This window comes from Lonchura striata, chromosome 5 (genome assembly GCF_046129695.1).
Source record: "Lonchura striata isolate bLonStr1 chromosome 5, bLonStr1.mat, whole genome shotgun sequence".
In the NCBI taxonomy this organism is placed as follows: domain Eukaryota; kingdom Metazoa; phylum Chordata; class Aves; order Passeriformes; family Estrildidae; genus Lonchura; species Lonchura striata.
Window position 1 is genome coordinate 3,468,529 of NC_134607.1, and position 24,452 is coordinate 3,492,980.

Here is a 24,452-nt window from a genome sequence, read left to right on the forward strand (position 1 = left end):
TTATGAATAGAGCCTGGATTCCCAACCCTTCATGCCACCACAAAAGAATGTTCCTTCTCTTCTCAGACTTGGTCAAAGAAAATCACTTCAGGAATAGAAATGAATTATATAAAGCTGTACCCTGGCTATCTGGCAACCTCACATCTTCCCAGTAGGCACAGTCCTAACTTTATCCTAGCACAGTGCTCAGGCTCATGTGAGTCATCTGATAACCTCCTCGTTGTGCACTGACCTCAACCTTGGACCAAAATAAAGAGAAATTCGATTACAAACCTCTCCTTGGTGCTGTCAGCCTCCCTCCAGTGTGTCTGCAGCTCTGAGCAGCGTGGCAGCCTGGGCTTGGCTTTCTTTCCCATCCGGAGGTGCTGAAACGGGAGCTGAGCTGGGGATGGGTTGGGTTTGTCCTCCAAAGAGCCTCGGGCTCTGATCCTGGGGCTCAGCACTTGCTCTGCTCACTGCAGGCGGGTTGCTCCTCCCTGATGTTGAGCAGGAGTCCTCTGTGATATGGGAAAAACTTGTAGGTTTGTAATTTTTTGTTGCCGTTCTCCCTTCCTGACAGCCAGATGCAAGCTGGGGATCTACAGGAAGAGCATAGGGCACTTGGGGCAGAGAAAGAGCAGGGAAGGATGAGTGATAGGATATTTTTGGGATAAGTTTTTCTCCAAAACAAGCCCACTTTGAAGGCACAAACCTCTGTCTGTATCCAGGAATGACCACCCGAGACGTGCTGTGTGTGACAGGAGAGGGATGGCACGTTGCCACACGTGGATATGGGCTTGTTAAAGCATTGCACTGAACAGAGATAATGCCAAAATAACCTCAGCCCTGCCACTGAGGGGCTTTGTGTCCTTGGGCACGCAGATTGTGCCTTTTCCCCATCTACAAAACAGGGCCCATCACTAAAGTTGGTCCATTCCAAAGCCATACCCTTTTTAGGGAAAGATTTAGAGTTTTGTGGTTTGTCTGGGGAAGATTCCATGGGGAAAATTAATGGAGGGTGCTAAGCATCCCTGCACCAGAAACAAAGCTGCTCATCTTCTAAAGCCTTGATTTAAATCTCACTGAGCTGTTCTCTGTGAGTAAATTATAGAACAAATTACCTTGGTCTCTGGAGCGATCCAGAGACCTGATTGGTCTTGAAATAAATATTTGAAACTTCACAGTGAAAAGCAGATATTAAATTAATGTTACTCTGCAGTGCCTCTGAACTGTTTCCTTGAAGATAAGCTCCCTTTCCTATTCTTGCTCTGCATTGGTCATCTGGTTCTCCAATATCTGAAACCACTAAAGCAGGAAAGTCATCCATGAGGGAAAAAAAAAGGTAATGCAACAGTTTTAAGGTGCATTTTCTGATGCATCATGCAAAAACTCCTTAAGAGATTCAATAGATTTACAAGGACACGAGTATTTCTACAGCTGGGGATAATTGTGTAAATAAGCATAGCCCTGCATGCTTATTTACAGAATTATCCAACCAAACATGCATGCAAACATGCCCAAATATACCTAAAGATTTCTACAAAGCCTGCACTTATTTGGCTTTAATAACTGACCCACTTATTTGGGAAGAGTAAAGGTGAATCTGACAAAAATTCTAAGGATGAATCAAGAAGTTTGGGTGGAAGGCACTACTGAAACATGCAATCATTCTGTTTAAGACCCTTAAAAAGTTGGGACTTGCAGACACCAAACTTTCAGCACTGAATGTGACAGAGAAAGAAAAGATGGTTCTGTTCTAAGAACACCTAATTTGTACCCCAGCTACCTTGGAATGAAAGGATTCTTTCATCTGAGCCCTTCAGGCTCAATGCACCTTTTGTTTTACATGAAGCCTGAGGCATTCACCTCCTGTCACTTTGCTGGGGAAGTGTTTTACCTCCTTTATGATGCAATCAGAAGATCTTTGTATTCAGCAGAAGGTTTCCTTTTCATGTCAGTTAGCTGGGGAAGATCTGTGCACCTCGTTCCTTTGAAAAATGGATTAATGATTCAGAAGTGCATTAACATTGAATATCCATAGTCAGGCTTCTAAGCGAGTGTGATCCCGACTAGCTTGGAAAATTAACTTTTTCCAACATGGACCAAAACCACACAAACATAGCAGTTTCCTGTGGAAATGGAATAACAAGCTCACACATAAGTTCAAGTTTTTCTGGGAGGAGCATTCTTTGAGTCTGGGGTAAGATTTTGAACATGAGATCAAGTGTAGTGCCTCTGTAACAAGCACAAAAGGAAAAAAAGAAGGTAGAGATAATGGTTTGCATCCCAAGAAATCAACAGGAGATGATTTGGCATGGTGTAGTGCTTGGAACTCATTATGGGATTCCTTGGTGCAAGTAATGGCAATCACTTGGGAATAGCAGAGAGAAATACATTTTGAGATGATCCCTAATTTTTTGTTCCTCACCCAATTATCTGAATTGCAATGTCGGCCTGTGCCACCAACTTTATGTGCAGTTCACCCACTGAGAAGATTGTGGAGCACACAAATTCTGTCCCTCAGATGTGTTTAGGTTTTTTTTTTTCTCTTGCCACAAATTCTACCTGTTTTAATACCCTTTGAAGGAGCAGCTCTGTAGCTTAAATAACTTTCAAGTTTATATTTTAAATTTGAACCTGTGTCTGTTAGAAGGTCCCTGTCAATTCATTTTTTCTTCTGATCCAGGGTCAAGTTCTGCATAAATTTGCCATCCTGGAAGTGAGATCCCAGTGTCTTGTGGGTCCCTTGGACCTCAATTACCTTGATGTAATCCTGATGACTGCCAGCAAATGCTTACCCAGGGATAATCAATAACACTTTGGGCTCAGAAACAGTGATTGCTCACTGGAATTAAAAACTTCCTAGGAATTAAAAACTGGTGATCAGACAAAAACCTCTTTTTGAACAATGAGGATGGTAGTCCTTTACTTGCAAAGATCTGGGAATTACATTTTAACCAAGGCTTCCTGAGCATATTCTATGAGGACACTTCTCTGATGGAAAATGCATACTATTAGGCATCAGCAGCAGCTGAGATTTAATGCCAAGAAAGCTTTTTATTTTCCCCTCTCTGGGATGAATAGAGGGAGTGATCCTTGGTTCTCTGCTCAGAGGAAACTCGGGAGCAGCTGCCAGGTGGGGGTGAGCTGCAGCCACCTTCTGCCTGTTCCACTCAGCAGCATCCTTGGAAGCCAGGCACTGGGAAAGGGCAGAGAAAAAGACACAGGAGGCTGTTGCTCAGCCTTATGGTTCTTATAAACAGCCACTGCTGAATCCTTTTTCTCCTTAGGAGCAGGCAGGGAAAATGGGGGAGGAAAGAAATGCATAGATAAGGCACCAAACCCCATAATGACAAGCACACAGAATTTCCACAGGTCTTTTTCTGGTGCAGTGAACTGATACAAAATGGAAAACAGGCACATGGTGTTCCTTTAGGTTATCATTTCCTTGGCTGTCAGAGGTCAGGTGAATTCATCTGACATGAGGCAGGAGTGGACATTGAATCATGGAATGGTTTGGGTTGGAAGGGACCTTTAAGATTGTCTTGCTCCAACCCCCTGCCATGGCCAGGGACATCTTCCACTGTCCCAGGCTGCTCAGAGCCCCATCTTACCTCCCTTGGACACTGCCAGGGATGGGGCAGCCACAGCTTCTCTGTGCCAGGGCCTCAGCACCCTCACAGAGAAGAATTTCTTCCTAATACCCAATCTAAACCTCCTCTGTTTCAATCCATTCCCCTTTGTCCTGTCCCTACATCCATCTCCTTGTAAAAAGTCCCTCCATGTGGTTTTGTTTTATTTTTTGTAGGCTCCCTTCAGGTGCTGGAGGGCTGAGCGGTTTGATGTTGCTTTGTTGCCACAGTGCTCAGCTGGATCCAGCTGCAACCTCCCCATAAATCAGAGATAATCAGCAGATGAGGCATCTCCTCAGAGGAGGACACAGAAACCTCTGGATCTGTCCCTGCAAGCTGGCTAGGCTTACATGGAATTGAAGGAATGCTGGAAGCACTCAGTGGGTTTTCAGTAGCACTGATGGCCTAAAAATACAGGCACAGGAAGGACTCTCAGGTCACTGTTGCCCCTCCAAGGAGGCTGGGGCTGGAGCTCCTTTCTCAGAACATGTTCTTGCATTACCTGTGCAGAAACAGCTGCCAAAGGGGTGGAAAGCAGCCTGGTCCTTCCAGTGTTCCTGGGGGATGTGCTTGGGAGAGAGCACTGCAGAGAAAGGCTCTTGCACATATTTCTTTCTCTCAAGGCTTGGCAAATATTTTTCTCGTGGAACCCCCCTCATACATGATTTGGGAACACATAGGGCGTGTTTTACTGGGCTGCAATGATCTCCACAGCCTGGGCATCAGGTGCTGCAGAGAGCTCAGCATTTGCAGAATGAGCTCAGCACTTGCAGAATTATTGGTCATTTTGGGCTTGCAAAAATAGATGTGATCTTTAAGGCTCCATTCCAATAGCTGGCTCTGATGACAGCTCAAAATGCCTCACAAAATGAAGTGCAGTTAAATGCTATTTCTGTCCTGAGCTGATCTATGTTTTTTTTTTTTTTTTTAATTATTATTCTTAAATATTAATAGCAATGTCTCCACAAATGATCTGAAGTTAAGAATTCCACATTTCCTGATCATTTAGTCAATCCATTCCTCAAGCTAGGTGCTAGTTGTGCTAGAATGGCTGAAAGAGCACTTCTCAGCAGGATTGGAACCACTGTCCTCAGGTGAAATTGTTCCCTTGGGAAAAATCCTAGAGAAGCTGCTCCTGAAGACCTACTGGGAAACAAGACCAGTTTTGTTTGCTTTTTAAAAGTCTAGAATACTTCATTTATTTTTAGATGTCTGGCAGTGAATCTGGCTGCTTTAGGGATGCTTAAGCTCTCCTTAAATTCAAGTGAGGTTCCTTGTTTTTCCTCCAACACCAAGATGCCAGCTATAGTTTTGATTCCACAGACCTATCAGTTCAGTTTTGTTTGCTTAATTGACAGTCTGATAAAGCCTTCTTCACAAATATTTTGGTTCCAAGGGTTTGACTGGTCCATCACACAGGCAGGGATTTATAACAGGAGAAGATTAGGAGATTATATATGTTGTAAAGAAAGCTTTTCCTAAAAATCGGGTGGAAACTGCTACTCAGAGTTTTAGAAAGGGTTAGTATGTGATGATGTTTACAAACAGGAACTGAAATTTCTGGGTTTTCAGGGCTGTGGAACTAAAACATGATAGGGGCTTTGTGGCTTAAATTGAAAAACAGCTTCCATGGTAAATTTAAAGCTCCTCTTCATGTTTTAAGAAATAATTCAGGTATTTTCCCACAGAGGATTATTGACTTCAATGAGAGCAAAATCAGAAAAAAACTCCAGTCTGAACAGAAACAACTGGAGTTTGAAACCTTGCTATGGGAAAGGCATTATGCATTTTTCATAGAAATCAATGAAATATTAATTCCTTTTAGTGACTTAGATGAGCACTATTAAAAAAAAGTATTAGAACTGGGGCAAAAGAATTGCATTATTCAACCACATCCTCTTCATTACATGTTATTAAAGAGATGTTCGATATTCTGAGAGGAAAAATGCTTTTATAGTTCTGGTTATTAGAGTAAAAAGTTAAACTTTTGTCAGTCTTGGGAGAGAGAACTGAGGCTGAGGGAGATGTTCCCACTCCTTCCTTTCTAAAGACGTGAGCATCAACTTTATAGTGAAGGAATTTTATTTGACTCTTGTGCTGGAACAGACCTATCAGTTCAGTTTTGTTTGCTCAACTGACAGTCTGATAAAGCCTTCTTTGCAAATATTTTGGTTCCAAGGGTTTGACTGGTCCATCACACAGGCAGGGATTTATAACAGGAAAAGATTAGGAGATTATATATGTTGTAAAGAAAGCTTTTCCTAAAAATCAGGTGGAAACTGCTACTCAAAGCAGAGATCTAGAAAGGGTTAGCATTGTGATGATGTTTACAAACAGGAACTGAAATTTCTGGGTTTTCAGGGCTGTGGAACTAAAACATGATAGGAGCTTTGTGGCTTAAATTGAAAAACAGCTTCCATGATAAATGTAAGGCTCCTCAGAAAAGCCCTCAGCAATGTTAGAGCCTGGTTCCACTGACATTCCAGGCTCCTTTCCAGTGATCCCAAAAGAGGTCAGAGGGATTCCACCAACCAAGAAAAACTTCTCCCATGCCTGTCCCTCCAACAGTACCTAAGTTACTATAAAAGGCTTCTCCTGAGTCCAAGGTCGTGTGGTATTTGTTCCTTACAATCACAGTCCCTTGGCTGCTGACATCTTCACAGCAAGCCTTGACCTCCTAATGCCATAAAAAGTTAATTTTATGGATTTCTCATTAAACTCCAAAGGGTGGTTTAGGAAGGTTTGTTTTACAAGCAGCCTGTGCCTGTTCAGGGTGGGTTTAAAAAAAAAAAATAATTAAAGTGGTGCTGCTGTTGTTCCTCCTCCCAAGAGCTGAGGCCTGGCTTGGCAGGCATTAGGAAACTGTGGGGTAGAAGTGGATAAGACAGATCTAATAGGAGAGATGTCATGGAAAGAGTGTGATTCACTGCTTTGGGCTGTGCACAGAGCTCAAATCCTTGGTTTAATCTGGTGTTAGGTGCCAACTCCATGTCTATAGCTTGACAGTAGGAGAGAGAGCTTTTTTCCCTTGGCTCCTGGGGATCCTGAAACTCTTCTTCCCCTTTGGAAGAGCCTTTCCCACATGGTTGATCACATCCCAGTGAAATAATTAGATATTGGTGCTGTGGATGTGTTCTGTAAGCAGCAGCTGGAGCTTGGAGAAAACACCTTTTCCTTGGAAACCCTTGCTCTCAAAGAGGTTTTACAGCAAAGTTCTCCCAGGTCTGCTTCCAAGATTAACACAGAAGGCTTTAAACTCTGTCTAGTGCTTAAAACTGTGACTCTGCCAAGCTCCAAACCTTGAAAAAACCTAAAATTGCAGATCTCAAATCAGACAAGTTTACATTATAGATATCTTCCATTGCAGTTTAACACATTGCTCAGATTCCATTTATTGTACCACAGGACATAGCCAGGGAAGTGCAATGGCTTTTATTTCCTAGAAAATGGGCATTAAGGATGAGACAATACTGTATTCCTGATAAAACAAGGGAGGCAACATTGCTGGGAAAACTAAAGGGAAAAAAAAAAACCAAAAAGCAGTGAACACCTCAGACTTTCTCTTGTCCTTCTCCTCTACCTTCCCTACCTCACTGAGCAATTTATGTATTAGCTTTACTTTTTATTTTTCTTTTTTTTTTTGTCTGTTTACTTATGGAGCCACTTCCTCTTGCACTGAAATTTGATTCAGACTGAAAGAATCAGAACTTGTGGCTCTCCAGTGGTTTTCAGAAAGTCCAGGAGCAGACACAGATCATTTTTGCATGGGTAACTTCTGTGTCAGATATTTTTCATCCTCACCTTCTTTGTGACTCTTAGGTTTTTTATTCAGCTTTTCTGCAATGCCCCACTGCTTTTCTGCAATTTTCATGCAGGGGAAGAGATGGCATTTGTTACAGAGCTAATCTTACATCTGCTTTTTATTGCTGTCTGTTTGAAGATTGACTTCATGTTCCAGTGGTCAAGAAGAGGGGAAGTTATTTCTGCCCTTTATAGCCAAGAAGGGTGGGAAGGCTGAGTGAATGGATTTAGTCTGGTACTGGGTTTTGTACATCAAGTGGAGCTTTAATTGAATTTGATGTCTATTTGGTTTATATTCAGTAATGATAAAAATACGAAAATATTAAGTTTAATGATCATGCTACTGTTATATTTTGAGGAATCTGGTAAAACCCTCTCTGCCCCAGCTGGAAGGTTTCTTGTTGATCCTAAGACTGTTCAAATGAGATTTTCTTCATGTTGCTTGTCTACCTCTGAGCTAATTTGCTTGCTTGTTTTTATTTTGAAAGCTTCTGCTAAAACAAACCAGAGGGGGGGGAAAAAAATATTTGGCTGTCTCTGAAACAAAGTTGGTGGAAAATGTTTTGCTCTGCCTGTCAGGAGTTATTACACTCATTTTGCTACAAAGCTTTCCTACTTTTTGAGCAGAGCCAGAAAATTTGGCAGGGAGGCTGTTCTGACATCATGATGCTTTCTGCCATCCTTGAAGAAATTTTCTCAATGCATTTTTTTTTTTTTTTACCATGTATTTCATTAGTGACTTGTCAGAGCTTTACTATGGAAGTGCCTGAGGTTTCCTTAGCTCTGGGCAGACCAGATGTTCCTGTATCAGTGGCAGGGACTGTTCTGGCTGGCCAAGACCTGCTGCTGCTGGCAGGGAGGGATGGGATAAAGGGTGCCAGGCTGAGAGCTGTGTCTCCAGGGCTCTCCATGCCTGCAGGCAGGACACTGGCAAGTGGGAAGGCACAGAAATCAGGGAATGGGATGAAGGGAGAGGCAGCCTGAGGTGAGAGAAGGAACAAGTGGGGGCATGAGCCTTTTTTAGCCAGATGAGCTCTGGAAGTTTCATCACTTCCATTCCAGGGGTGAACAGAAATCCCTGTGAAGGACAATTTGAAAGGCCAAATCCTTTCCCTCCTCTTTGCGGCTGGGACTGTGGACAGGCAGAGGGGGCAGGATGGATGTGTGACACAACAGAGTTCCCTTCACATCAGAGCAGTACAAACCTCACCAAAATCTTTCTTTATTGTTCCTTCTTAATAAAAGGGAGGGTGGCATAAAATAAGGCGAGTTTTGCGAAGGTACAGGCAACATCCAACAGAGTGTTAGAACTTGTAAGGACTAACAAATTTAAATGTGACGAATTTCCACAGTGGACGTGTTTTTTGCTGCTGTTGGTTGGTTTTGTCTTGGGTTTTGTCTTTCTGTGTTGGTTTTGTTTATCTTTTTAATGAAGTTTAAACAGGCTGCAAGTGCACGTGACTGTAGAGATGCCCTCGGTGGGTCATCCCAAGATCTCAGGGATGGTTTTTAAGGGATGCTGTAAGTGGCCAGCTCCTAAACCCTCCCCAGGTTTTCCACAGTTTCACAGGCCCCCCTCAACTATCATGGCTCCTCCTGTTCCTTGTTGCCCTCATCCATTGAAATTATTGACTGAAAATTTTTGGTGTTTGCCATTTCTCAGTCATCCCTTTGTGTCTCTTTGTGTTTTTTCTTTCTATTTTCCCCTTTGTTATCACCTTTCATAGAATCATGAATTCACTGAATGGTTTGGATTGGAAGGGACCTTTAAGATCATTTTGTTCCAATCCCCTGCCATGGGCAGGGACACCTTCCACTAATCCAGGTTGCTCAGAGCGCCATCCAGCCTGTCCTTGGACACTGCCAGGGATGGAGCAGCCACAGCTTCTCTGGGCAACCTGTGCCTCCCTTACAGGAAATAATTTCTAATTTCTTCCTGATATTCCATCTAAACCCACTCTCTGTCAGTGTGAAGCCATTCCCCCTTGTCCTGTCCCTCCAGGCCCTTGTCAAGAGTCTCTCTTTGCATTAAAAGGATCCATGTCTGGGTTGCCTTAAAGAAGCAGAAGCTTTTTCCTTCCACACAGTCTTACAGAGCATATAAGGCACTGATCATTTCCTGTGCCACTCAGAAAACATTGCAGCACCACCTAAAACCATCAGAGGTGCCACTGGCAGCATGTGCAAGCTGCTCTCAGCCAATACTCCTTGCAAGGGCATTCTGGACTTGGGCTAAAATCATTTTCCTCACTGTAGGTTTGGAAAGAGGGGATGGGCACCCAGATATAGAGGGACCAAATTGCCACAGCAGAATTCTCAAGAATCTCTTGTCATTTTGGAAATAATGCCTTTCTCTTGCATGGAAGTAGGGCTTTGTTGAAATATTAGGGTTTTGGTGCGAGCCAAAGTTACATGAAAGGATTGGAGCAGAAGGAACTGGGAAATGAGGAAGGATAGAACAGCAAACTAAAAAGGCTGGGGGAAGACAGGACGTGGGAAGGAGGATGGGACATGGACAGGATGGAAGAATAAACACTTGGAACCAGCTCAGGACCTCTAGGATGGAAATAAATTACAGAATGGAAATTAATATTGGAGTGCAGGAGCAAAAGGGGTTGAACAGGCCCACAAGAGGACAAAATTCAGCTGAAGCATGAACAGAGCTGTCAAAGCAGTTGCACCTGATGCTGCAAAACTTGGCACAGTACTTGTACACCTCAGTCATTTTAAGCTGCCTAGCAAAGGGCTGTGAAACCCTCCATCTTTCCCTGGGGAGAGGTCTGCATGCTGCTGTCACTGCCTGGCACACTCCTTCACTTGCTCACACACCACAGGGTTGTGTTGTGGACCTAAAAACCATGACAGGATGTTTTTCCTCCTGTGATAAAGGGGAGCCTGAAGTCCCTGAAACACATCCACAGCATCTCTCTGGGAAAGGGCATCTGAAAAAAACCCAATGTATTTACATGAGAAATACTTAAGGGATTTCAAAATAAAGGTTTAGAAGTTGCTTATCTGTAGATAGAATTCTGGGGGGAATCCCAAGACAAACGCTGTATTTAAGGCACTTTAGGTTAACAGAAGTACTTGAAAGCTAGGAAATATTTGTGTGGAAGTATCTGGTGCAGCCTGTTTAGTCTTCCACTCCTCCATTTACCCCAGTATTGTCACAAAATCTTCAGTTATACCATTATATAAATTTTGCCAGTACAAGAATTTGTCCTTATTCAACACACAGGAAGGACAGCATTCCAGGAATAGTCTGGGTTGATCCAGGGCATGAGACTGTCACCTTCACTTTGTGGAAGTGCACTTTTTCCTCCATCAGCCAGCAGTGGCACAAGCACCCTTTTCAAAGGGCAGCAGGGAGACAGCTCGGGTCCTGGCTGCATGGAGATCTGAACAACCTGGGCTAGGGGAAGATGTTCCCCCTGCCCATGGCAGGGCTTTGGAATAGGATTTGGAAGGGCCTTTAAGATTTCTTCCAACCCTGGCCATTCTATTATTCTAGTACTGGGATGGAGGTTTTCCCATCAGAGAATATTCAAGGTTACTTCTGTTTCGAGAAAACTGGGATTTTTTTTATCCCTGCTCATTGGTGGTGATGCATGAAATCATTATGGATATGTGGGTATTGTTAGATGCCCAGCCCTCCTCACCTTGTCTGCTTCTTTGAGATCTGCAGTTACACAAACTGAGAATTTTGTATTTTCTTCCCTCTTGGAGTGCAAAACAAATAGGAGAGCCAAGGTTTCGTTGCCCATATGCACTGAAATCAGTGCTCTTTCCTACCCTGAGTGATTGTGGCATTCTGTGAGATGCCATGTTTCAAACACAGGCCTTCACTTGGACTAGAATAAAGAGGCTGAAGGCACTCAGGGATCTGACCATGAGCATTTGATGCTGCAGTAGTTGATTCTCTGATGCTTGGAAGATGTTAATAAACATCCTTCAGGCTTCTCCTGCTTTCTGGTGAGAGTACAAACCAGGAGAACTCCTGTTTCCAAATGGTATGCCTAACAGCTCCAGGGCTCAAGCTAATTCTGCTTCCTCCCCTGTTCAGCACTCTCATTTATAGATTTATGGCTCTGAGTAAGAAGGGAAGTATGAAGTTGGCTGTAATTGGTACTGTGCATAAGTGTAAATTACCATTTCAAATGGGGATGCTCTGCCAGCTATTGCATTTTTTTTTTTTCATTTTCCCTGTCTATTGCTCTTTTTAGACTGTGGGGATTTGTTTGATGTGTAGAATATTTTGGCTCCTGAGAAATGATTCCTACCCCAGGGCCTCCAGCCTGTGGGAGGTTCTGTTGTACCTCCCAGGCTATGCATTAAGGTGCTGAAGGCTGATTTTAGAGGTGCATTGATCACCAAAATATACTGCAGGTATGGAAGGTGTTTTTCTTGTTCCTCTGTTTGATGGGGGTGAGTGTTACAAGATGTCACCCGGGCAAAGCATGTCAAGCTGTTCTGCTGAAGGCCCAGTGCTCAGCCAGCATCCCCAGCATGTCCTGGGTAGCTTTCAGCCCCAAAAGGAGTTCTGGAAAAGGAATATGGAAAGTATTTTGCTACTGGGCTGCAAGCAAGTGAAGAAATTGTAATAAGGTTATAGGGATGAGAAGCTCCATAACTGGGAAAAGTACCTGACTGTGTGAAGCAGAAGATAGGGGTAGCACAGGAGCCATGGAGGAGGGAATTGGAAAGTTCAGGAGATGGTGAGGTGACTGGGAAATGCAGGAAGACAAGAAAGGGGCTAAGAAGTTTTGCATGCCCTAGCTGCAAACCTGGATTCCCACTTGAGATATCTCAGTTTTGGAGTGAGGGTCTCTGGGTTTGGCTTTCCTGAGAAAATGCTACACAGACACAATTTTTTGGCAGCTGCAGTGCTGATCACATCAAATCTTGCAAAAGGGAGCTAAAGGAAATCCAAAGGGTGGCAGTGCTACCCAAAATGCTCAGCCAGTTTTGGGGTGCATCCAAAGGAATGGTTGAAACTGAACTCCTGTGCTGCAGATTGACAGTGCCTGTATGGACCAGGCCTGGAAGGACAATGTCCCTGCAGCCTTGGAGCAGGATGAGAGCCCAGAACTGGGTGTCCTGTGCTAGCCAGAACGATTTCCCCCGTGAATCTCTGATCTCTGAAGGGATTTTTGTGCACCTTGGCATTAATGACCTGTGGGAGGGTGTGGTCATCGTCAACTCTTGAACCATAGCGAGGTGCCAGAGCTGAGCTGGGAGATGTGATCACAGCCACTGCCTCAAAGAGGAGCTGAATGGCACCCTGAGGTGGCACTGGCCTTGTGGTGTTGGCTTCAGAGCCAGCACCCAAATCCCCTCCCAGGGAGCATTGTGGCACAGCAGTGTGGCTTTTGGGGACGCTGTTCTTGTCCTTCCCGACATCTCCAGGTCCTCTTTGCCTGCAGCTCTGCAAACTGTGTGCCATGGGGAGCTGCTGGGCCAGCAGGATCTGCAGGGAGGCGGGATGGGATGGGTTGGGCACTGGTAATGTGAAGCCCAGAGCTGTGGCAGCATGGAATGTCTGTGTGGGCTGGAAAATGGTCCTGTACTCCGTGCTGGAGCTCCATACCCCAATTATGTATAATATGAAACAAAAATACTCTTCCTTGCGTGACAGGCATCTCCCCATAAATGAAAAAATATGCGTACTTCTGCAATAGCCGTCTTCAATGCTAATGAGCAAGAAAGGAAAGGGGATTAAGTGACATTTAATTCATATTCACCTCCTTCCTGAGAACAGAGCCAAAGAAAGCAGTCATAATCAGCTGGTCAAAATGTCCAGAGCCTGAACCAGGAATTGCCAGCTAGTTAGGAGGGACTGGGAGGAGGGAGGCGTAAAAAGGAGAATGTTTTCCTCTCTATCCGTGCTGCTAAGAGATGGTGTAGGCTAAGCACATGGCTTGCAGCCAGCAAAGGCATCAGATGCTGCGATGATAAAAGCCTGGTTAATAACATTTAGCTCCGACAAAGGGCTTTCAAGGGAAAAGACAGACTTTTGTCCTGGGAAGGATGGAAGCAGAGTCACCTGTTAGCCCATCTCCTCTCTTTCAGGAGAAAGTACAATGTTGTGAGTTTCTCTGCGCTTTCAAATGCCGAGCGTGACAGGGATGGGGCAAACCACAGGTTTCTAAAGCCAAAAAGAGCTGGTAGTCTGATTGCTTGTGAAATGCAGATTCTGATTTTGGGAAAACTTAATGCTGGCTATGTGGTGATGGATCAAAAAATTAAAACAAACAAACAAAAAAACCCCACAAGCTCAAGTGTTTGGTATGTGGGAAAAGAGGCAAACTCGATCCATCCCACATAAGGAGCGAAACTGCATTTACCTGCATCTTTCCCCAGATCACCGTGACAGGTTGTCTCCATCTGTGGATGGTCCGATGCCACCGTCGTGCTTGCATCACGGCGATGACATTTATAAATGGAGGTCCGCGAGCCACAGGCATGGAGTGACTGGCTCAAGGTCAACTCCAGCCTGCGGCGGGGACGGGAACAGCACCGAGGTCAGCCCGGTCCCACGGCCGGGCTCTGAGCCCTGCCCGGAGCCAGCGGCGGGGACAGCCCCCGGCAGGGTTTGCCGGAGGGGACAAGGGCAGGGCTCCGGGGGGGAGAGGTGGGCGAAAGAAGGGCGGCAGCGGTGCCGCCCTTTGGACCAGCTGTTGCGAAACTCCTGGCCGGAGAGCTGATCCCCCGGCGGCTTCCACTCGGGGGTCTCCCCCGAAAAGCCGACGCCCCCGGGCTGGGGCTGCCGCGTCCTCCGCGGCGCGGGGAGAGGTGGGGCGAGCATCCCCCGTGCGCGCATCCGTCTGGAGCGGAGCGTGTCGGCGCTGGCGCGGCGTGCGTGTCTGTGTCTCTGTCTCCGCGCGGTGCCTGTGTGTCTGTGCGTGACCCCGCGGGTGTGTGCGCTCGCACACCGCCCTCTCCGCGTGTCTCCGCGGCTGTGTGTCCCTGCGTGTGCGCGGCGGCGCGGAGCCCGAGCCGCGGCCGGAGGAGGAGCCGCGCCGGGAGCCCCGCGGAGCCGCCGGGCGAGCGCGGCCGCGCCGAGGCGCAACAGGCGGATGGCGGCGGGCGGCGGGCGCTGAAGGCGAGCCGGGGCGAGGCGGAGGGGCAGGGGAGGGCGGGCGAGGAAGGGCAGCGGCGGGCAGAGCGGGCGGGATGCGGGCGGAGGAGCCGCTGGCGCTGGCGGCCCCGCGGGCGGGCGGCGAGGCGGAGGCGGAGGCGCCGGGCGAGGAGCGGAGCGGCGGCAGCTGCTGCAGCAGCGAGCGCCTGGTGATCAACATCTCGGGGCTGCGCTTCGAGACGCAGCTGCGGACCCTCTCCATCTTCCCCGACACGCTGCTGGGGGACCCCAGCCGCCGAGTGCGCTACTTCGACCCGCTCCGCAACGAGTACTTCTTCGACCGCAACCGGCCCAGCTTCGACGCCATCCTCTACTACTACCAGTCCGGGGGGAGGCTCCGCCGGCCGGTCCATGTGCCCCTCGACATCTTCCTGGAGGAGATCCGCTTCTACCAGCTGGGCCAGGAGGCTATCGAGACGTTCCGGGAGGACGAGGGCTTCATCCCGGAGGAGGAGAAGCCCCTGCCCCAGCATCACTTCCAACGCCAGGTCTGGCTGCTCTTTGAGTACCCCGAGAGCTCCGGGCCGGCCCGGGCCATCGCCATCGTCTCCGTGCTGGTCATCCTCATCTCCATCGTCATCTTCTGCCTGGAGACCCTGCCCGAGTTCCGCCAGGAGCCCAAGGGCCCCCAGCCTGGCTTCGGGGAGGCTACGCCGCTCGGGGACGAGGTGCTGCTGCTGCCACCGCTGCCACCGCCGAGCGGGACCCCCCCGCCCCTGCGTCCCGCTGCCGGCTCCGGCCCGTTCTTCACAGACCCCTTCTTCCTCATCGAGACCCTGTGCATCATCTGGTTCTCCTTTGAGCTCCTTGTGCGCTTCTTCGCCTGCCCCAGCAAGCCCGAGTTCTCCCGCAACATCATGAACATCATCGACATCGTGGCCATCATCCCCTACTTCATCACCCTGGGCACCGAGCTGGCCCAGCAGCAGCAGCAGAAGCAGCAGCCCGGGAGCAGCAGCAACAATGGGGGCCAGCAGCAAGCCATGTCCCTGGCCATCCTCAGAGTCATCCGCCTGGTCAGAGTCTTCAGGATCTTCAAGCTCTCCAGGCACTCCAAGGGGCTGCAGATCTTAGGGAAGACTCTCCAGGCCAGCATGAGGGAGCTGGGCCTCCTCATCTTCTTCCTCTTCATCGGGGTGATCCTCTTCTCCAGCGCTGTCTACTTTGCAGAGACTGACGACCCTGACTCACTGTTCACCAGCATCCCTGATGCTTTCTGGTGGGCTGTGGTGTCCATGACCACTGTGGGCTATGGGGACATGTATCCCATGACCATTGGTGGCAAGATTGTGGGCTCCTTGTGTGCCATCGCAGGTGTGCTCACCATTGCCCTGCCTGTCCCTGTCATCGTGTCCAACTTCAACTACTTCTACCACCGAGAGACTGACCACGAGGAGCAGTGCCAGTACACCCACGTCACCTGTGGCCAGCAGCAGTCACCCTTCTCTGAGCCCAAGAAGGGGGACAGTAATCAGTCCCTCAGCAAATCTGAATTCCTGGAAGCAGAAGACCTGGAGTCCATGAAATATTCCAACTTCATTCCTCCCAATAACCAGGGATATAAAGAGAAGAAAATGCTGACAGAGGTGTGATGGGTTTTGTTGTCCTGGGTCCAGACACGGAGCTGCAAGCTGCTGTTACAGTTGTCTTCCTACAAGCAGCTGGATCTATTCAGCATTTACATGCCAGACTGTGAATTGTGATACCGTAAACAGAATGATTGTGATAATGGGCTCTTCTGGCCTGATGTGCTGTTTCTCATTACTGTGTGCAGCCAGAAATGTTCTTGCTTTATTCCGTGGAGTGCTAGCTGTCATCCCCACTCCCTTGTGCATTTCTTTATCTGCTCTCGATGACTGCTTTAATCCAACATTTGCTCTGAAACCAAGTCTTGTAACTCCACTAGCAGAGAATCCCTTGCCGCTACTTCAGCAGAAGCATTCAGCAGAGTAAACAGTTAAAGGGGCTGCAAACATCTGGCTGGAGCCGTGCCCTCAGTCCCTGTGCCAGCACGGTGCCCTTGGCTGTGGGATCAGTCACGCCTGCCATGCCATTGCCTTTGAATAATGGAAACGCTGCAGCCAGGATCACAGGGAGCTCTGCAGCTGTAGGGGAAAGCCAGCAAGCTGATGCCTGCCTTCTTTGCAACCCTTGGCATGCTAAAAGATCCTCCTGGTTTGTGTTTCAAAAAAAAAGGAAAAAAAGGTGCATAAATCTAAAAGCTCTTTGCTACTTGTGACCATACATCATGTATCAAAAACAGGCTTAAAGCAGTCAACAGGCTTGGTGAAGATTCTCTGTGTTTTGAGCTTATCTCAGCCTTATTTATGCCAGTGCCCTGATGTCAATTGGCTTTTATAGTACCAACTTAATCTTCATAGTGGTAAGTGCCTTCTGATGCAAGGCGTGTTGGAGTGAATTCATTTGTTATCTGCAGAGTTCATCTTCACACAATAGCGTTTAATGAGATGTGCTTTGTGCTTCAGACACCCAGCTCTGTATTCGGGCGTGTGAGAGCAGTTGACTCTGCTGCTTTTTTTAATTGAGCATTTGTGTAGCCGAGGGAAGTTTGCATGTTGGCGTTTTGTTGACATGGCAGGAAAATCCTGACTGCAGAGAGCCCTGCACCTGTGCTGTGCGAGGAGGATCGAGCTGGTTTAGCAAGTCACAGGCACAAAATGCCCCAGGGCGAGCGTGTCAACATTTGAAACTGAGACTGGCACGGATACAAACTTCCCTAAGCTGTCTGCACAAAGCCAGCAGCGTCCTCCAGACCCTTTGAATGAGGGGAGAAACAGCGAGCCCTGAAGAGATGCTTTTGCTGTGTTGCTGGCCTAGCCAGTTCCTGGTATTCCATGGATAGGAGGGACAGCAGTGTTTTTTGCACTTCGTTTTGTGAGAGCAGTTTGTGCCAGCCATGCAAAATATGCACAGCTTGGCCTGCAGTGCCGGGTTTGCCAAGGGACCAGAGATTTCTATCTTCAAATACACATTTTGCTTCCCAGAGCATTTCATTAGTTTCAGTCAGCTCTGCCTTACAGCTAACTTGAAAAATGTTTCAAGCTCTGCCAGCAGGTGAGAAAGGGAAATGGATGCTTTCAGGTTCCACTGGCAGATTTTCCTGCAAGGAAAAGTCCTTCTTGTTTGAATTCTAAGTGTTTATTCTGCATTCACACGTCTGCATGTGTATGAAAGCAAAGGCAGCCATTAATGCCTTGCATCACACTGTTTGAAATGCATATTGAAATGTACTACATATTGCATGGGACATGTGTGATACATAAACCAGACATAATGCCAAGGTGCAAAAGTACAGAGAATAGATCTTGTGTATATATTGTGCTTTTCAAGCCATAAGACTAAGAATGCTAAAGTCCTAGAATAGCATCATAGAATGACCTGGGTTGGAAGGGACCTTAAGGGTCACCTCTTTCCAAAGAGGGGCACTTTCCAATAGACCAGGTTGCTCAGAGCCCTGTCCTTTAATATAGTTAAAACTGGCTATAGAACAGGTTGTGAGATAGGATCTGTTTGCATCTTTATTACTGTGCCTGTTTTCAATTGTCTTGAGATATGGCTCCATGCCTAGAGTGCTTTTCTTATGGCCTCTCTCCATCCTGGCCCTGCTCATATGGTAGAAGTTGTTTGTGCAAATCATAGCTACTCCATTTCTCCTGAGTCCTGTTGCCTTCTGAAATGTTTTTGATGTGCAGGGATCTCCCTTGGGGTTAGCACACAACCATTATATTAAAACCTCTGCTCTCTCTCTTGCTGAAATCAGTAGGAAAATGCCACTTGTCTCAGTCTGGGTGATTGAGATGAATTTGATGTGGTGAGGGCTCATAGCTCAGAGGGGTCTGCCTGAATAAAGCCTAATTTCTCTTTGCTTCATGGGACTGAGGCAAAAGTTTGTGAAGGTCTGAGCCTTGGGGACCATTCTGCATCCCTTGGTGTGTGTAACCAGCTGGTGGGTAAATTGTCCTGGTGAATAAGTGGAACTGAGGGGCACGGTGGTATCTCTGTTGATTTTGTATAAAAGTTGTCCAGTTCTTAGTGTGTCTTAGTCTTGGTGGTGTTCTTAGCTGTGTTTCGGGGTCACCTTAATGAAATCTTTACTGTGACCCAAGAGAGGGACTGTTCTTCAAATTTTGTGTTGCTAGAAACTAGCAAAAGAAGCTGCTGTTTAAGAGGGATGTTCCGAGGCTGCTGCCCTCTCCCAGCAGAATGCCCATGTTTGGGGATATTTTATGCCTGAGTCTATCAGCTGATAAAAGTTCCCCCAAATTAAGATATAAAAAACTCAGGTTGAACACAAGTTCAGGAGGAGTCATGAGACACGCTGAGCCTACGTCAGAAAAATTCCTGTGCTCATTTCTCCCCCTGGGCCTGGCCCTGTTGGCCCTGCCCAGAACAGGTTGTTCTCCTGACCAGCACGACAGAGAGCTGGGCATAGAGACTCCAGCAAGAAAAAAAGATCACTGGTAGCACAATCTTACACAGATCCTCTTGCAAAGAGGTGTCCTGCCTTGGGGTGGGATCCATCAGTGAGTTTCCAGGTGGAATGCAGCAGTGAGTTCCTAGTGGGTATTGGAATCTCCTGCCTGCAGGTCACACCCGAGGTGTGAAGGAATTTTATGGTAAGCAAGGCAGCTCTGTGCAGTTTTTGTGAGCCACTTTTGTCAGTTCTGAAAAGTGCAGATGAAAATGTGTAAAGCAGGAGCAGTGTTTGTTCCCTGGGTTTTCTGTGTTTGCTCTGAGAGATACAGAACCCCAAATACAGAACACCAACAGAAGCATGGAAACTGTAACCTTGGGACTCATTTGGGGCATGTAAATCCTTCTCTAAGCACCTCCTGAAAAGCAGTGAAGTCCCAGAGTCATCAGTAATGCTATAGGTTACAGAACTTGTGGAATCTGACCTTTTTCAAGGAGCCTTCAGATTTTTTTTTTTTTTCACTTGACTGAAATGACACAGTGGCACCCATTGACTTTACCAGAGGTCTCGTGCCACCAAATCACGGAGATGCTTTCAAAAAGCTTACCTCAAGCTCTCAGCCCTCAGCACTCCCCCCAGCTGCTCAAAATGCAAATCTTTCCTTCTGAAGGTAGAGCACATCCCTGTGAAGCCAAGTAGGCACCTCCAGGGACCTGTTTCCATAACAACCTCCCGGACTGTTTCTCTCCATGCTGTGATTGTGGCTACAAGTGAAAGCACTCTTTGGATATTTTGTGTTCAGACATCAGCACCTTATTTTTACAGATGTTTTCCTTGCCTACTAGAGCTGATCCCATCACCTTATGTTGTGTACAGCTGCCCTGTCCAATTTCAGGTGGGCAATCTCCAGCTTTTACAAGCAGGGAGTGCAAACCTGGAGATGGGAAGAGATTTTATATGTCCATTCTTGCACACAGAGAGCTGGAGAGTGTGTGAAGGACAATCGGAGCTGAGGGGCAACTGGCCTGTGAATTCAAAGTCATCTGGGTGCTTGGTGGCAAGGAATATAAGCTAAAGTGTTACATTAAAGACCCAGAAATTCCACTTGCAGCAATCTCACTAGGAAATAGTTTTGCAGTGGAAGAGACTATTGCTCCTTCCTGATCCCCTGGCTGGTTTGTGATGGTTGGTTCTCCTGATAGTTTTCCCACAGGATGTTTTGCACCAAAGCAGGCAGGGCAGAAATCAACTCCTTGGAGGTGGGGAAGAAAGGAAGGAAAGGAAGAATTTTACTGAGGATACCATTTTTTTATCCACACAAAGGACTGGAAGCATGAAGGGTGTGAAGACCTGTTCTGTGGTGTTTTACTGTTGGACTCCTGCTCTCACCTCCAAGATGAAATTCCTGTTCTGCTCCTTCTTGGAAAATGTTGGAATTTGGGATTTTTGAGTAGTCTCCTGTTTGAGCCTTTTGATCCAGCTTTCATGGATAAAAATTCACTGCTACAGCAGCTGTGGGGGTGAAGGTGACTGGACTTGATCTTCTCTCCTGGCTCCTCTCATTCAGAGGTCCCTATGGGATAAAGAAGAGTGAGTGTAAAGAAAATTCAGGGCAGCAAGTGACAGGGTGAGGACTGAAGTGTCTTCCACATGGTGATGGAAAGAACAGCATCAACCCTAAATGCAAAGGAACAAACAGCTCCAGCATCTGCTGCTATTGCAGAAATAGGTAAGGTTTCTTTTTGTTCTGGGAAATTAATGACCAAGAGTTTCTTGAAATTAATGAGGAAAGATTTCCTCATTAAGATTTGCAGCCTAAAGGGAGAATCTGGTTCTAGGTGAAGAAAGAAAGATAATTATAAACTACAAAAATGTAATATGAGCCAGATCCTCACCATCTGCTGATTCAAGCTGGCAAAACTCCTTTTAATACAACTACCTTGGATTATATTGGGTTCCAACTTCAATCTTCTTCATCAAATCCAAGCACGTGCACTGTTTGATAAACTGCTTCTTTTTGTTTGTTCTTTTCTTGAGGTCCTGTTGCCATCAGGGAAAGATCTGCAGATTACAGCAGGAGTCAATCACAGCTTTCCCAAAAGCTCTCACCTGACTCGAGTCCAAGTAAGTCCTACCAAACTTGGCAGACCTAAGCTTAACTTTAAGTTTTTATTGACAGAAATTAAGAGCAGCAGCATTTTATGCATTTATTTCTCAGTGTGGGCAGATTGACGGGGAATTGGAAGATTCTGCCCTCCGTGGCAGCCCTGTGAGCACAAGAGAGATCTGCTGGTGCTGCTGTAACCACGAGCACAGCCCTGAGCCCTTCATCGTGGCTCTTTGAAGCTTGCACTAGTGGCAGATCCCTCCTGAAGAGCTTTGCAGCCATGTTATCAGCAGGTTTGCAGGAGAATGCCTGAATTGCAGGCACCTGCTTCAGCCGTAAGGAGGGGAGAGGGTGCTGGCAGGATGAAAAGACTTTAATCCCCTGATGAAAGGGACCAGGGGATGCTGCGTGTCCTTAGCTGCCACCAAAGACTGTGCCTGAGGAAACTGCCTGCCAGTTTCAAGGAGCTTCTCTTGTTCAGGCTGGGGTCCTACAAGACCCTACCCAGGGAAATAAATCCAGAAAAATGTTTTTGGGGAAAGCAGACAGGGACTGTGCTAACTGACAGTGCAGCAGATGCTGTTAGTACATGTTAATTCCACATGCTTTTCCCTCTTTGAGTGGGTTTTCCCTTGCCTGTCTGGGGCTTGTTGGCTGGCACAAGGAGTTTGAATGTCATAACATGGCTTTACATTTTGGGAAACTCATAGCTGAGGTCAGTGTGTGTTTTATGAACATTCAATGATAAACCCTCACCACTGGAAATATCCAGGTTGTCTGTAGTGCCAATCAATAGGATGGAGCCTGAGAAATAATTGAGCTTTGCTGTGTAAAACTTCTTAGTGATAGGAAAGAAAGGATTTGCGGTAGGGAATGTGCTTATCAATTTCCATAGTCACCATAAATACTGAAGCTGTGTTGAGTATTCATTGGAGAGAAGAACTGGGGGAAACCTTTGTCTTCACACAAAGAAAACTGAGCAAGTATTTCTTGTCACTAAATTAATATAAAGATATTTATTCAGTGGTATAAAATTTTGGAACACCCTTAGTCCAAAAGTGGCGTAAGTCACAAATTTATTGATTTAATTACCAAATCTAGTCATTGTCCGTTTAACAAAATGAATGGCCTCGATTCTACTCTCTCCCCAAGGTTAGATAAATGTTTCCTTAAGATTGTGGATGGTATGACTCCTGATTTAAATGAATCTGAGAGAAGAATCAGAAAGAAGAAGGCTATAAGTGCACATGACTAGGCTGGATCTCTTTAGAGTGCTGTAGGTGCCCATTGGTCCATTCACCTAAAAGGTTACATACAATTTTACACCAACAAAAGGTTTGGCTTTTAGAGTACATATTGGTTTATTCTCTTACATTCTCTGGAGGGAAATTAAATGGTATTTTACAAGAAAACTGGAACATTACCATCCCTTCTTGCTGCTCCTTGATGCATCTGTTGTTTTCAATTAGCTTGATGGCATCCATTTTCAGAAAGCAGATGCTGCCCTCTTTTACACTGGTGCAATTCTGGAATAACTCCGCTGACGTCAGTGAAGTGACTCCAAATTTATCCACGGCAAAAGCAGAATTGGACCGCGGTCTCTTTGTCTGCCTCTCTGCTCCAGAGCTCTGGGGGAGTTGTGCCACTGCCACACCATAAGGTGAGAGCGAGTTTGCTGTGCTGTGCTTGGCATTTTTGTGCCCCTGGCACCCCCACTCACGTGCCTGGCTGGAACAAGAGCCCCCCTGGCCTGGGGCATGCATGGCCACCAAATTCCTGCTGCTGCCTCTGGATTCCTGACCACTCTCCATCTTAGTTTCCTCTTGCCTGGAGATGTTTCCCAAGGAGACAGAGGTTTTTAAGCTGAAGAAATGTAGTTGCCATCCTCGAGTAATAGAACAACAGAAGGGTGGCAGAGGTAGATTTGGAGACGAGCTCTGCACCTCCTACATTTTTGCTGATAGGGCTGTGTGAAAATCATTTCAGTCCTGGTAGGTTGGCTCTACATCTGCTGGTTTCAAAGTCTCCATTTACAGGGAGACTAGGTTGGAAAAAATGGGACTTTCCTGCTCTAACTCTTCTGGTCTCAGTCCTGCCTTCCCTGAAACTGGACAGAGAGCTTTGTGTAAAATCACCTTTAAAAGTTTGCCATAAGGGAAAATACCACTGGAGATGGGACAGATGAGGGCGAGTAGAAGGAATAGTTGTGGAGTCATGGAATGTCCAGGGTTAGGAAGGGCTTTAAAGACCATCTCATTCCAACCCCCTGCTATGAGCAGGGACATCTTTATTGCTCAGAGCCCTACCCAGTCTGGTCTTGAATATATCCAAGGATGGGGCAGTTACAGCTGCTCTGGGAAACCTGTTCCAAGGCCTCACTACCCTCACAGGGAAGAATTTCTTCCCAATATGCAATCCAACCCTCCTCTCTGTCAGTGTGAAGCCATTCCCCTTGTCCTGTCACTCCAGGCCCATGTCCAGAGTCTCTCTCCATCTTCCCTGTGGGTTCCCTTCAGGCACTGCAAGGCCACAGTGAGGTCACCCCAAAGCCTTCTCCTCTCCAGGCTGAACAATCCCAGTTCCCTCAGCCTTTCCTCCCAGCAGAGCTGCTCCATCCCTCTGCTCCCCTTGGTGTCCCTGCTCTGGTCAGGCAGATAATGCAGCCATAAAAACTGAGGTACAAGTCTTGGAAAATCTCAGGACAAGCATGTTTGGTAACACCTGGCAAATAATAATTCTGTAAGGCCTCATCTGGAATGCTGTGTGCATTGTTGGTGACCTAAATTTGGTCAGGCAAGATGCACAGGAGAACAGCAAGAGTGATCAGGTGGATGGAAAGTGCTTTGCTAGTGGAAGCTGGAAGAGCCTGACTTTTCTAGGCCAGCAAAAGACTGACAAGACCTGTAGTTAGGAAAGTACTGGGGCAAAATAACTAAAAGAGAGGAAAAAGATGAGAAACTGTAAGCTCTTCCCACATTTCTTGTGTCTCCAGATCATTTGCCATACTGCACGTTTACCTACAAAAGACCAAATCCTGGTGATTTTACTATTAAATACTTGGGGTTTGTGGGTAGGAGGGAGAGCTAGGAGAGGAACTGTGAATCTTGGGAGGTTTTTCCTCTGTGGGACTGAGGAGAGAGAAGGAAGTCCTAGGAGTGTGGTAGAATGGCACAGGGGATACCATATCTCTCAAGGAGCTGGTCTGGAGGCAGAGAGCAAATTCACGCCCTTTAAAAAACCCACCAAACTCTGTTCACTGCTCTTCCCCTCAGCCTGGAATGGCTGCTCACCTTGTCCAGTCCTTTCTCCCTATTCAGGGCTCTCCAGCTCTTTGCTGACCTTCCTTCTTCCTGGAATCTC

The 24,452-nt window shown here is 46.7% G+C and overlaps 1 protein-coding gene and 1 long non-coding RNA gene across 2 annotated transcripts; one reads left to right on the top strand and one right to left on the bottom strand.

The window, feature by feature from the left end:
• Window positions 1–485: 485 nt before the first annotated feature.
• LOC144246254 (uncharacterized) lies at window positions 486–14,402 on the bottom strand. Its single transcript, XR_013339925.1, has 3 exons — window positions 13,757–14,402; window positions 1,877–1,967; window positions 486–497 (listed from the first exon to the last, which is right to left on the bottom strand). It is a non-coding gene; the product is annotated as an uncharacterized LOC144246254 (long non-coding RNA).
• Window positions 14,403–14,585: 183 nt separating this feature from the next.
• Window positions 14,586–18,446, top strand: LOC110473194 (potassium voltage-gated channel subfamily A member 6). Its single transcript, XM_077783199.1, has one exon. The coding sequence runs from the start codon at window positions 14,586–14,588 to the stop codon at window positions 16,140–16,142; it is 1,557 nt and encodes a 518-aa protein (XP_077639325.1). The 3' UTR covers window positions 16,143–18,446.
• Window positions 18,447–24,452: the final 6,006 nt, after the last annotated feature.